Genomic DNA, 12,898 nt, shown 5'->3' with positions numbered 1-12,898 from the left:
TTCGTAGGTAATTTGATTTGATTTTTTTTTTAAGTTCCAAAGTGTTCTTGTCATGCTGACGTTTATTTGGATGTCTGTGTTGCGCTGCTGCTGTCTTGCTGCCCATTTGTTTGCTCTTGAAACAATTGGCCTCTTGTTTAACAGTTGGGTGTTTTGTATTAGGAGTAAGGCAAGCGGTCCAACTGCATGCTAATACGGCATCTTTTCACATTGAGGCATCTTGCTCTATGGGTTATTCTTCTTGGCTGTGCGAATAAGCATTGCCCTTCACTGGTTCTTTCACACTCACTGCAATTTTAATATTTATTATAGCATTTGCTTTCTAACAGGAAGCCTTGGTGGAAATTAATTTTGTCCACTGAAAACATAAGGTTAGCATGAGCAGGGGACTGTTGTGAGCACATCTGGTGGAAGGGACGTGGTGTAGTGGTTAAGAGCGGTGGTTTGGAGCAGTGGACTGTAATCTGGAGAATTGGGTTTGATTCCCCATTCTTCCACATGAGCGTCAGACACTAATCTGGTGAACTGGGTTGGTTTCCCCACTCCTACACATGAAGCCAACTGGGTGACCTTGGGCTAGTCACAGCTCTCTTAGATCTCTCTCAGCCCCACCTACCTCACAGGGTGTCTGTAGTGAGGAGGGGAAGGGAAGGTGATTGTAAGCCGGTTTGATTCTTCCTTAAGTGGTAGAGAAAGTCGACATATAAAAACCAACTCTTCTCCTCCTCCACAACATAGACGGTAGTACTTCAGACAGATGTCCATTTCCTCAGTGCTAGATTACTGCAGTGCAGCTTACATGGGGCTGCAGTGTTACCGCAGTGTTTCCCAGTCTGTAGATCGGGACCCAAAAGTGGCCCGTGAAGCCTCTGAAAGTGGGTCCCAGGCCAGCCCTCCCTAATCCCTGCCCTTTCCATTGCTCTCTTTTGTATTTTGGAAACCAAGATCTAACCTTGGAAACCAGATCTTCTCTGTTGCACATTAGTTTGTATTTTTTCTTCACTGCATATACATGTTGATCAAGCAAAACGTGTCCATATGCTTATACAGCAGGCTTCTTAGAATCTGGGGGAGGGGGATTAGAGGGGGTAATGGAGAAAGAGAAGATGGCAAACGCTGTAGCGTAACCTCCATATGTAAAAGCTTTATAAGGTAGAAGGCCACTTGCTTGGGGTTCATAGTGGGCGCAACTTCACCCTATGTGCGATGTTTGTTGGTTTCTCCAAACTGTCTAGTTGGCCACTGTAGAAAATGGAATGCTGGACTCGATGGGTGCCAAGGTCATAGTTTGCCTCAGGCGCCAGAAAATCTCGGGGCAGCCCTGGATGGGTCACTATATCCAGTAAATTTGGACTTGCGGGGCACCATACCGAAAAGGTTGGGAACCACGGCCTTAAAGCAATCTGAAAACTGCAGCTCACCTGTTGTCAAAAAACTAGTAATTTACATCATGTGACGTGGATTCTGGAACGGTCTCCATAGGGAACCTCCCCAGTCAGAGAAAGCAAACCTCTGAATGCCAGTGCTAAGAGGCCATACCAGTGGAAGGTCTCAGCCCTGTGCCCTGTTTGCTGACTCTCCAGGTTGGCCACTGAATTAAACAGGATCCTGGACTGGATGGACCCGTGGTCTGATCCTGCAGGGCTACGTTGCTAGTAAGTAGCAACTGTGTTGAGTGCCAAATTATTTCCAGGTTCAATTGAAGATAATGTTATTGACCTTTAAAACCTTTTATGAGCTGGGTGGGGCCCACATACCTGAAGGTATCTCCCTGTATCCGCCTTTGCAAAAACCCCAGTTCCTTCAGCCTAGGCCATCTAGAAAGGAGGGCCGTTCGACAGCTGTCCATTTCTCACCTCTCCTTATGGTGCTCTGGAAAGGGCTGCCAGGGGAGTAAGATCTGTTTACCACCTTGTCCAATTCAGAAGAGAACGTCCGAAGTTGGTGTGTTCTGAAGGACCTTTGGTCTGTTAGACTAGGGGTGTGATGTTTCTGTTCTTCTTGTTGGCACGTTTGTAATTTTGGGATTGTAATTGTCATGGATATTAGATTTATTTTTTAAAATTTTGTTAAACTGTATCTTTTAACCCACCTTGGCTCCACTTTTGGGAAGAGGCATTGTTTATGTGTGTATATATAGTATATACAGTATAATAAAATTAATAGTATAATACAATTAAAATAATATTTTCCTCCAATGCTTTTTAAAAACCGCATTTACTTTAGCTGGAGAACATATAGAATTGGCAGATGACGCTGTTGTGTTTTTAAAATAAATACCACAGAAACGCATGGTTGGTTTTTACACATATTCAATGCTGTTAGAGAGAGAACAGGGATCCTATCTGCTACCAATAGAACCATTATTGGTAAACAGACATTGTGGATCTCTGAGGAGTTCATAGTAGATCTTTTTAAAGGCCTAAGGCAAGTCCCGTGGCACAGAGTGGTAAGCTGCAGTACTGCAGTCAAAAGCTGTGCTCACGACCCTGAGTTCGATCCCGACAGAAGTCAGTTTCAGGTAGCCGGTTCAAGGTTGACTCGGCCTTCCATCCTTCCGAGGTCAGTAAAAAGAATACCCAGCTTGCTGGGGGTAAAGGGAAGATGACGGGGAAGGCACTGGCAAACCACCCCCAAACAGAGTCTGCGTAGTAAACGTTGGGATGGGATGTCACTCCATGGGTCAGGAATGACCCAGTGCTTGCATAGGGGACTACCTTTACCTTTTTAAGGCAGGTCAAAGTAACTTTGGTTGCTGACTGAAAGTCTGGCTGATTTATAGAGGTGTCAATAGAATCATATTTATTCTTGATTAAGGAACAATACTAAATCTTGGTTTGGTGCTGCATGAATAAGCTCTGAAGGAGCTTTAGGCTTACTCATGTGATTCTCCCTCTCTATTCTCTGCTTCCTTTGTGGGCAGCAAGCTCATTAGGTTATTTATTTACTAACTTCATTGATATCCCACCTTCCTCTCCCGTGGGGACCCAAAGCAGCAGAAATCATTCTCCTCTCCCCCACAACAACCCTGTGAGGAAGCTTAGGTTGCAAGTGTGGGACTGGCCCAAGGTCTCCCAGGAAGCTTCCGTGGCAGAGTGGCGGTTCAAACCTGGCTCTCCCAGATCCTAGTCCTGACACTCAAGCTAGTTGAATCTCAGAATCTGTCGCAGCAACCGTAGTTTGCCAATGCATCTGAACTAGCAAACTGTGGCTTGTGTTTGCCCTATAGACCAAGATTGCTAACCGGAGTTTGTTCCCAAATCCTGATTTTCCCAAGCCATTGTTTGCCAATTTGGAAGTAATGGCAAACTTCAGCTGGGTGATGAAGCACCTTCAAGGCTCATTTGCATAGCAACAAACTGGATTGGCATTCTTTGTGGACCTGGCCATCTCTTGGAAATCAACAGCAGGTATTATTGTGATCCTCTGCTATGAAATGCAGGACCCATCCACTGTGTGTTAGTATTGTACATGGATAGCCTTCCTTTCTCCCATGGAACGCAGAACAGAGTATAGGGGGCGACCCCATTTTGTCCTCTCCACAAACCTGTGAGGAAGGCTGGCCTGAGCAAAAACGTGGCTGGCCCAGGGTGACAAATATTGAGAGCCAGCATGGTGTAGTGGTTAAGAGCGGTGGTTTGGAGCGGTGGACTCTGATCTGGAGAACCGGGTTTGATTCCCCACTCTTACATATGAGCGGCAGAGGCTAATCTAGTGGACTGGGTTTGTTTCCCCACTCCCACACATGAAGCCAGCTGGGTGACCTTGGGCTAGTCACACTTTCTCAGCCTCACCTACCTCAGGGTGTCTGTTGTGGGTGTCTGTTGTGGGGAGGGGAAGGGAAGGTGATTGTAAGCCAGTTTGAGTCTTCCTTAAGTGGTAGAGCAAGTCGGCATATAAAAACCAACTCTTCTTCTTCCTCTATATCTCTGAGCAGGGTTTTCAGCTTAGGTCTCCCAGGTCCAAGTCCAATACTTCATTTGCTGGCTGGGAGAGAGGGTGCCTTGCAGAAACATACAAGTAGAACTAATCGTTCTGGATAAGTCTAATAAGCAATTATTACAATTATGTAACACTTTCCCCACTTTTTTTGTTTATTCCCCCCACCACCACCACCAATTTTCAGACATGCTGTTTCTCCAAGGTTCAGAAGTTATATTTAAAGTGACTTTGAGCCTGCTGGGAAGCCACAAGCCCTTGATTCTGCAGCACGAAAGCTTGGAGGCAATAGTCGATTTCGTTAAATGTACTCTCCCAAACCTGGGCTTGGTGCAGATGGAAAAGACCATTAACCAGGTATGAAAGCGGGTATTAGCAAGAAAGATAAAAGGATAACGTTGTGAGCAGTCTATTCATGTCCCAGTAGGATACAAAAGAAATACACGTATTTCTTTCTCAGAACTGGGGTATTAAGATGTGGAAATTTCCTAATGCAAAACCAGATTATTTCTAGATGCTGGCAAGAATAAGTGGCCCTGACCTGGGTGGCCCAGTCTAGCCCGATCTGGGGCAAAAACGCGTGGTCACTTTAGCCTCCTTTATTCCGTTTCAGCCAGGATTCAGCCAGGATCGAATGCATGTGTTTTCACCGAACGTTCGTTCGATCCTGGCTGAATCCTGGCTGAAACAGGGAATAAAGGAGGCTAAAGTGACCATGTGTTTTCGCCCCTGGTCAGGTCTTGGAAGCTAAGCGGGTCAGCCCTGGTTACTACTTGGATGGGAGAGCAACAACGAAGTCCAGGGTCACTACAGGCAATGGCAAACCACCTCTGAAGTTCTCTTGCCTTGAAAACCCTTACGGGATGGCCATAAGTCAGCTGTGACTTGACAGCACTTTATACGCATGCGCGAGCACACACACACACACACACACGAATCTAACATTAAGCCTTTGGGTAATATTACAGTAGGATTTCCTACTGTCATTTTCCAAATGAGTTTTGTTGTTGGAACACTGGAAATGCTTTGCATGCTGGAACAACGGTCATATATCCTGTGCACAGGAACCACAGTTAACAATTTCACGCGAGTGCTCTGGAAAACGACCCAAGAAACAACATTCCTTTATGTGCAGATCAGGCCTGATGCAGTCTGCTCTGCTACACAGGACAAGGGCCATGAAATGACAAAAGCAAAAAAGGGAAAGCGAGAAATGCATGTCAAACATATTGTTCCTAAACAGCAGTCATCAGCCAGCCTTTTGGCTTCTTCATAGGGTTGCCAACTCCAGGTTGGGAAATTCCTGGAGATTTTGGGGGTGGAGCCTAGGGAGGGTGGGGTGTGGCAAGGGGAAAGAACTCAGCAAGGTTTAATGCCATGAAGTCCAGTCTTTAAAGCAGCTACGTTCTTCAGGAAATTGATCTGTGTCATCTGGAGATCAGTAGTAATTCCAGGAGATCTCCTGGCCCCGCTTGGAGTTTGGCACACCTAATTTTTCGTCCAGATCTTCCAGCCAAAGAGTTGTTCAATTGATATCATTTTATGCTACTTTATTGATAATTTTACTCTTGTTTTTTTTAATTATTTATTGCATTTGTTTACTTTGGGAGCCACCTGAAGCCGATCTCTGGAGAGCATAAAATTTTTAAATAATACGAAATGCCACCCACCACCACCACCCACCCAGGTTGCTTCTTTGGTCTTCAAAGCATTTCAGCAAGCTGTCTGGTTCAGCCTTTTCCTCTCTCACCCATTCTCCTTTTTGATCTACTACGTATTCCATTCCACTTCCATCAAATGCACCTATCCTTCCCGCTCATATTCCCACAATTCAGTATCCTTCCCCCACTCCCACCCTCCTTTTCCCAGTAGGATACAGCCTTCCTAGACTCCATGTGAGGTTTTCCCAGTTCTTTTACTATTGGCTTCTCTTTTGCTCCACTTTTCACCTTGCACCAAGTTGTTAAGTAGTTGTCTAGCTCTTGGTGTGCTAGAGACTGGACTACATAAGTACAGCCCTCTGATTTATGCCACTCAGGGCAAGGTACACGGTCATGGTATTCTCACTGATTGTAATTGCAATATCTGTTCTTTTTATTGTATTACATAAAGTAGGCATAGTCCTACTTTATGTAATATTAATCCTCTCCCTAGGATGAGAATTACAATTGTAAACACTAGTTGTTTAGAATAGTCCTTTTTTAATTATTGAAGGTTCTCCAAAAGTCATTAGGATCATAAGAACATAAGAAAGTCCTTGCTGGATCAGACCCATGCCCATCAAGTCTAGCAGTCTGTTCACACAGTGGCCAACCAGATGCCTCTAGGAAGCCACAAACAAGACAACTGCAGCAGCACCATCCTGCCTGTGTTCCACAGCACCTAATATAATAGGCATGCTCCTCTGATACTAGAGATCCTAGCGATGGGTATTGAGGTTGGAGGTTTTCTCTCCACAAAACAAAAGAGAGCCAGCGGGTTTAGTGGTTAAGAGCAGTGGTTTGGAGTGGTGGACTCTGATCTGGAGAACCAGGTTCGATTCCCCACTCCTCCACATGAGCGGCGGACGCTAATCTGGTGAACCCAGTTGGTTTCCTCACTCCTACACATGAAGTCAGCTGGGTGACCTTGGGCTAGTCACAGCTCTCTTGAAGCTCTTTCAGCCCCACCTACCTCACAGGGAGGGTGTCTGTTGTGGGAGCAGAAGGTGATTGTAAGCCGGTTTGATTCTGCCTTAAGTGGTAGAGAAAGGCGGCATATAAAAACCAACTCTTCTTCTTTTCTCTAACATGACAGGTGCATTTTACCTGTAACAGTCGTCTTTTATTGAATACAGAGCAGTGAATATGGTTCAGTGGGGAAAAGAAGTGATATTCTAGAAGGCAGTAAGTTTTGCAAATGAGAGCATTCATCATTCCTGATTTGTTGCAGCAAACAAGATTCAAACTAGATATCAGCCATCCCTTGACTTAAAAAAAAAACCTGATGAAGACACTCTTCCATTTTGCGTACAGGTATTTGAGATGGACATCTCCAAACAGCTGCAAGCGTATGAAGTTGAATATCATGTACTTCAGGATGAACTGATAGATTCGTCACTCAATGACAATCAGAGGATGGATAAATTAGAAAAAGCGAACAGTAGTTTACGTAAACAAAACTTTGACCTCCTTGAAGAGCTGCAGGTATAAATTTTGTATTCTCACCCCCACCCCCCTTTTATCTGATCTATCTGGTACATTTTTCTCTTGCCCTTCCCCTCCAAGGTGCACAGGCCTGCATGTGTAATTCTTCCCACTTCAGTTTTATCCTTCCAACAGCCCTGTGAGGTAGCTTAGGCTGAGAATGAGCGGCTGGCCTCAGGGAGTTTTCACGGAGAGCAGGTATGTTACCTTGTTAGGGAGACAAACAATTTTTTAAAAAATGCTTCTAAAGTTTTTAAAAAATCAAATTTCCCCTAAACAGTGTGTGTTCAGTGTTCGTTTGTAAACTGGTGTTCATACATCCCATTCATATACTAATTGGGCTTCTTCCAGGGCTGCTTTTTAACAGTTCTTAAAATCACAATATATAGCCATCTTAATATTTCTACACTTTACATTTATCATTATGATATCTATCATTTCTGCTATACGCTATGGTTTCTTCAATATTATTTAATTTCTTAACACAATTTCCGCTTTTATTTTCTTTCTTACTGAATTCACTACAGCTACTCTCTACATACTAGTGTCTTCTTTTATAACTTCAAATTTGCATATTCAAAGTTAAAAATTGGTATACTTACTTTTTTGTAGGTCACCCTCTGGCTAGATTTTCATCCTAGAAACATCTGGTGTAGTGGTTAAGAGTGTCAGACTAGTCTCTGGGAGACCCGGGTTTGAATCCCCGCTCTGCCATGGAAGCTTGCTGGGTGAACTTGGGTCAGTTACAAACTCTCCGCCTAACCTACCTCACAAGGCTGTTGTGAGGATAAAATGGAGGAGAGGAAAAACATTGTAAGCTGCCTTGTGTCCCCAAACGGAGATACCCCCTCGTACCATGGAAGCTCACTTGGTGCGCTTGGGCCAGTCATACTCTCCCAACCTAACCTACCTCACAGGGTTGTTGTGAGGTTAAAATGGAGGCGAGGAGGACGATGTAAGCCACTTTGGGTCCCATTGGAGAGAAAAGCAGGGTACAAATGAACAAAATAAACAGAAAGGCAGCATATAAATGAATTAAATAAATAATGGAAGGTCTCTATTGGGGGGGTTGATGTGTAGGGCAAGACGTTGGTTGTTACCTGTTTTGAAAGTTTTCTGGCTTTGGGGATGTCAAACTTCAGCAAATGCACAGCGTTTCAGGCAATAGAAACTCCAATCCAGACAGCGCAGTGATTCAGAGGTTTATTCTGAACGTCAGTGACTTCAGTCGAGACGAAGAAGGTTAGAATACAGAGCATTGGGACATTGCTATATTTATAGAACGGATACAATGGATGAGATTGAGTTACAGCAATACAAAGGAAACAATGAGATTTCTTTCTCCCGGTAACGACTTCAGCAAACCAAGTACTGGATACTTAAGGGCAATCAGAGAAGGGGCTGGTGGAGTTCCTGGCATTGTGAGCGAGGCCCAGTATCAGATGAAAGATTTACACAGGCGGGTCTCCATACAATTGTAGATCTCTGACCAGAGCTTGTGGCTCGTGTGCAAAACAGGAGGGGAGGGGGGAGTGCACGGAAGGATCCATATTGTTTACAGAGGAACCATCTTGTTTTGCCCATGCTGTCAGAAACCCTATCTGACAGGGGATCAACGGTGAAAACTCAAAAACTGAAAGGAACACCAGCCCTTCAACTGAATGCTGCCAAGACTAGAAGTTTTAACGCTGAGGAGGCAAAACGCCGATCGATCAGTTCTTGGCAGCCATCACTTTGGATGGTCTGAGCCATGATTCATGTTTCCTTATCTCTCTACCAACGAAGTTCATACCCAGCATAACTCTGGATTCACAACACTGCTCTTAATTAAAATGCTTTGGTTAATAAATTCATACATCTATTAGTCAATCCTGCGTAGATTTATTAGCTTTCTCATCTTTTCTGCTTTGCATTATGCTACAGGATTGAGTCATCCTAGAGCTTAAATAATCAAGACTTGGAAGGGATGGGGAAAACATATTATAAACAAAATTTAATTTATTATTGCAAAAGGTTCATTTCTGACAGGGGCAGTGTTGGGGGGGGCAGTTGTGTTAGGCAGGCAAAAAGCTACCCTGTCTCAGGCTCTGGTGGCTCAGTGCTTGAAGGAAGGGGCAGATTTTACCACCATTCATTCATTTGTGCCCCACATTATAGTGCAGTTACTAATATCCTCTAAACCCAAAAGGAGTCACTGGAAAACAAGTACACCCTTAATTCCATAGCCCCACTACTGATTTTCTTTCTTGGGCATCCTAGAGTGTGCATGGGAATTTCACCTGAGGTTTGTTGCTCTCTGGACCCATACTTTCCTATTGAGAATCTATGCACCAGCTGTCTCCAAGCTCAAATCTAGAAGCATTTGAGTCCCCGCCCCTTGAAATGCTGTGTTGTAATTGGCTGAAGTGCTAACTGAGAGAGAAAAGTCCCTGCCCCCACCCAGCAGAAACCCAAGTGCCGTGTTAAAAAGCATTTAAAAAAGTAAAATGGAGCTCTCTAAAAGGAACTGGGTGTGTGTGTGTGGGGGAGAAACCCAAGCCCTGTTTTTAAAATCCTTTATTCTGCTCCGAAAGAACTCCGAGGAAGCAGGAAGCATTTGAATCCCCACCCCTTGACACGCTGCTTTGTAATTGGCTGTAGTGCTTTCTGTGAAAGGAAAGTCACTCCCCCAAGCTTCCGTGTCCCGTGCTTTGCCTTATGCATGGGGATTTCACCCGGGCTGATCTCAAGGGAGATCCAAGGCTTGGGTTATTAGAGGAACAGGAAGTCCTGGGATTTGCAAGGGCTGGCCACGAGGTCATCTCTAATGGATAGAAAACTCATGCATAACTCCAAGGAACAACCACAACAGACGGGATGAATGTGAGTGAAAGTACCCATGCATAACTGACCAAAGAGACCCTCACATTGACTTTGATATATGTCTGCTGGATATTAAATGGACCTAATGCTATAGTAATGTCCTTTGTGTAATACAGTATGAAGTACTTGTGCATTCCCACGAGATTGCTGACTTATTTATTGCATTTCCATCAGTCTGTATTTTCCTCCAGGTTTACTCACAAACACATGCCCTTCATTCCTTTTCCTTATTTCAGGTGTCCAATGGAAAGATCCAAAACCTACAGGTCATGGTTGAGAGTCTGTTGAACAGTGAGAGTAAACTGAAGCAGACTGTTCTCACTCTGGAGCTAGAGAGGAAAGCCTTGCTGGAGGCGGTGGAAGAGTTGCACTCACATTCAGCCAGGCCCACTGGAAACCCTCTGTTTACCAGGCAAGAGCACATGGATGCTGCTATCTGACAGCAGGAAGAAAAATCTACACAGACAAAGAAGGGAAGAATCGTTTTCTGAAACGCAATTAGAATCCTACACATCGTCCTTCACATTGCTCATGCCTTAATTTTGGTGGAGCGAAACAAACAAACAAATTTGCACAAAAGAGAAGCGTGTTACTGATAGAGGAGACCATGCTTGTTCATTTCTAGAATTATCTTGAATGACACATGTATATGCAACATAACAAGCAGAGGAGCTTTTGTCCGGTCTGGTGGTCGTTTTGCTTTTGACGAACACTCCTGCACGTGTTCCATTTTTCAGTCCACTGTGATCATGTGCAGTCCAAGACTCCCCCAGCAAGTGTTTCTCTACCCAAGGGCTCCATATTGCTTTAACATTCAGTCTTTAGGAAACTGCCCTTTCCAAGACAATACGCCGCAAAGATGGTGGAGACTAACTGAAATAGGAGCTCCTGAATGGATTCTTGCCTCTGTTTAGAGGTCTATGATTTATTCATCTGTGATGGGACTTTGTACCTTTCTGACTTTTGTTTTGGCTGAAGTTGAAACGGGTTCCACGATTTGCGTTGGATTTTAAAAACGCCCGTGTTGTCAGAAGTTGCCACCACAGTGAGGCAGGGGAAGCTGAATTTCACCATGTAATGTTTTGGAGTTATTATCTGTCATTATAAATGTGATTATTTTATTCATACGTTTTGTTTTCCTTTTAATATCCAATGTTACAGCGTGGTTAGCGCTTCGATTAAATAGATTGTATTCAGGATACTCTTTTTTTCCCCTTCCCTTCCCAATTGTGCATGTTGACGAAGCCTGAAACTCTTGCACCGTTATGGTGGATCATGCCTTAAAGTTTCCTTCTATTTATTTTAAACCCTTGTGTGTTGTACTACTTGTTTCTCAAGTGGGAAACTTAATAGCTTTCATTTTTAATTTCACTTAATAGCTTTCCGTTTTAATTTTGGACACCACCCACCTTGGAAGAAATTTTGTTCTTAAAACATTACCTTCTACAATTGCAGAGTCACTTCCAGATGCTGGATGTATGCTTGATGTAGCTAAGCAATTTTTTCATAAAACAGTTGAGGAAAATAAGCTTTCTTAACAATGAAACTTTTGGACAAGGTTTTTCATTAAAAAGTTCTTTGTTGTCTTTAGTTTAAAGAAAGTATTTTTCAGAACAATGAAAAGCCCTTCATTTACAGAATGAAGCCCTTTCACTTTCAGAAGCCCTTCATTTACAACTATACATGCCATTATATCCAAGAACGTGGAACTCAATATTTACTGTCAAGATGGATCAATTGGTTGCACAAATGTCAGTCTTGCTTTCCAAAGTAATGGGGGATTTATGGGATTTTACCTGAACTGTTCATATTCCAATTCATAAACACGTTAAGCGCTTATAAGTGTTTCCCGTCAGGTTTGCTGGCAATAGATGATTTTATTACAAATCAGTAATTTTCCGATTTCACAGAGATGTATATTAAGGGTGCAGTCTCCAATCACTGATGTTAATTGGGATTTTACTATTGAGTGTCATTAGCATGTGGGGTCCCCCTTCTGAGCATATATGCATTGCAAGCTTAAATGGATTTGATTTGATCATTATTCCCTCTTTTTGGGGAACCCTGGGAATAGACGTTCTCCAAAAGGGTAGGGATGGTTAACTACAGTTCCCAGGATTCTCTAGAGCAAGCTGCGACAGTTAACTTGGCATTAAACAAATATATGTTGTAGTGCAGATGTTTCCTAATTCTTGTTTTTTGTTGTATGATGAGAACATATTGCTCCTCAATGTCTAAGACCTTAGGCCGACTCTTCGAACGTCTCATTTTGTCCTGCGTGGGGCCGAGGTGTCTGGAAGTCAAGGCTAGAGTTGGATCTGACAGTGTGGCATACATACTGTCCCAGCAAAGGCTTTGGTCGAACTGAGGTCTTAAATGCTACTACAAGGGGGCGGAGTTATAGGCCCCTCACCTCCAGGAGCCGGCTGCTGGTACTTAAAGGTGCCACGCCTGATTATACTGCAGTGGGGCTGAGGTGGTTCAGGGTGTGAGTGTGAAGGTAGGGCTGTTTCCCTTGGTGAGCTGGCTGGCTTAGACTCTGGGGGCTCTTCCTGAACATTTAAGGGGCTTCTGGGGGGGTGTTTCAACTGCCTTGCTCTGTGGTGGTGTTAGGTGCCAGTTCCCTCCTCCTCTGAGTCTTCAGCCTCCTCATCCGAGGAGGATTCTGCACGCCGGTCCATGACACATTTGTTCACGCAGATCCACCGTCTGGTTTTGTAACCTTAACCGTCACTAATGACAATCCATTACTCTCTTAATATGACTGTTCCATTTTGGTTTCTTCACAGGTTTTGTTATATTTGATGTTTTGTGTGCCCACCAATGTTGCATTTGAACAGAAGCAATAACTGATATATTGGCTTTTTATCATTAAAACAAACAGCAATAAAAAAGAAGGTAATGAACCCTGC

At 43.8% G+C, this 12,898-nt stretch overlaps 1 protein-coding gene across 1 annotated transcript in view; it reads left to right on the top strand.

Annotated features, from left to right (window-relative positions):
- TBC1D1 (TBC1 domain family member 1) overlaps positions 1-10,431 on the top strand; it is a 114,793-nt gene extending 104,362 nt beyond the window's left edge. Inside the window, exons 19-21 of the mRNA XM_056855642.1 lie at positions 4,127-4,296; positions 6,954-7,124; positions 10,223-10,431. Of these exons, the coding sequence (XP_056711620.1) occupies positions 4,127-4,296; positions 6,954-7,124; positions 10,223-10,426 (545 nt within the window). The 3' untranslated portion in view covers positions 10,427-10,431. The remainder of the gene's footprint in view (positions 1-4,126; positions 4,297-6,953; positions 7,125-10,222) is intronic.
- The last annotated feature ends 2,467 nt before the right edge of the window (positions 10,432-12,898 follow it).

The sequence above is a fragment of the Euleptes europaea genome, chromosome 9 (genome assembly GCF_029931775.1).
Source record: "Euleptes europaea isolate rEulEur1 chromosome 9, rEulEur1.hap1, whole genome shotgun sequence".
NCBI classification, from domain to species: Eukaryota; Metazoa; Chordata; class Lepidosauria; order Squamata; family Sphaerodactylidae; genus Euleptes; species Euleptes europaea.
The sequence above is the reverse complement of the archived record's forward strand: the minus strand, read 5'-3'. Positions and strand labels throughout refer to the sequence as shown.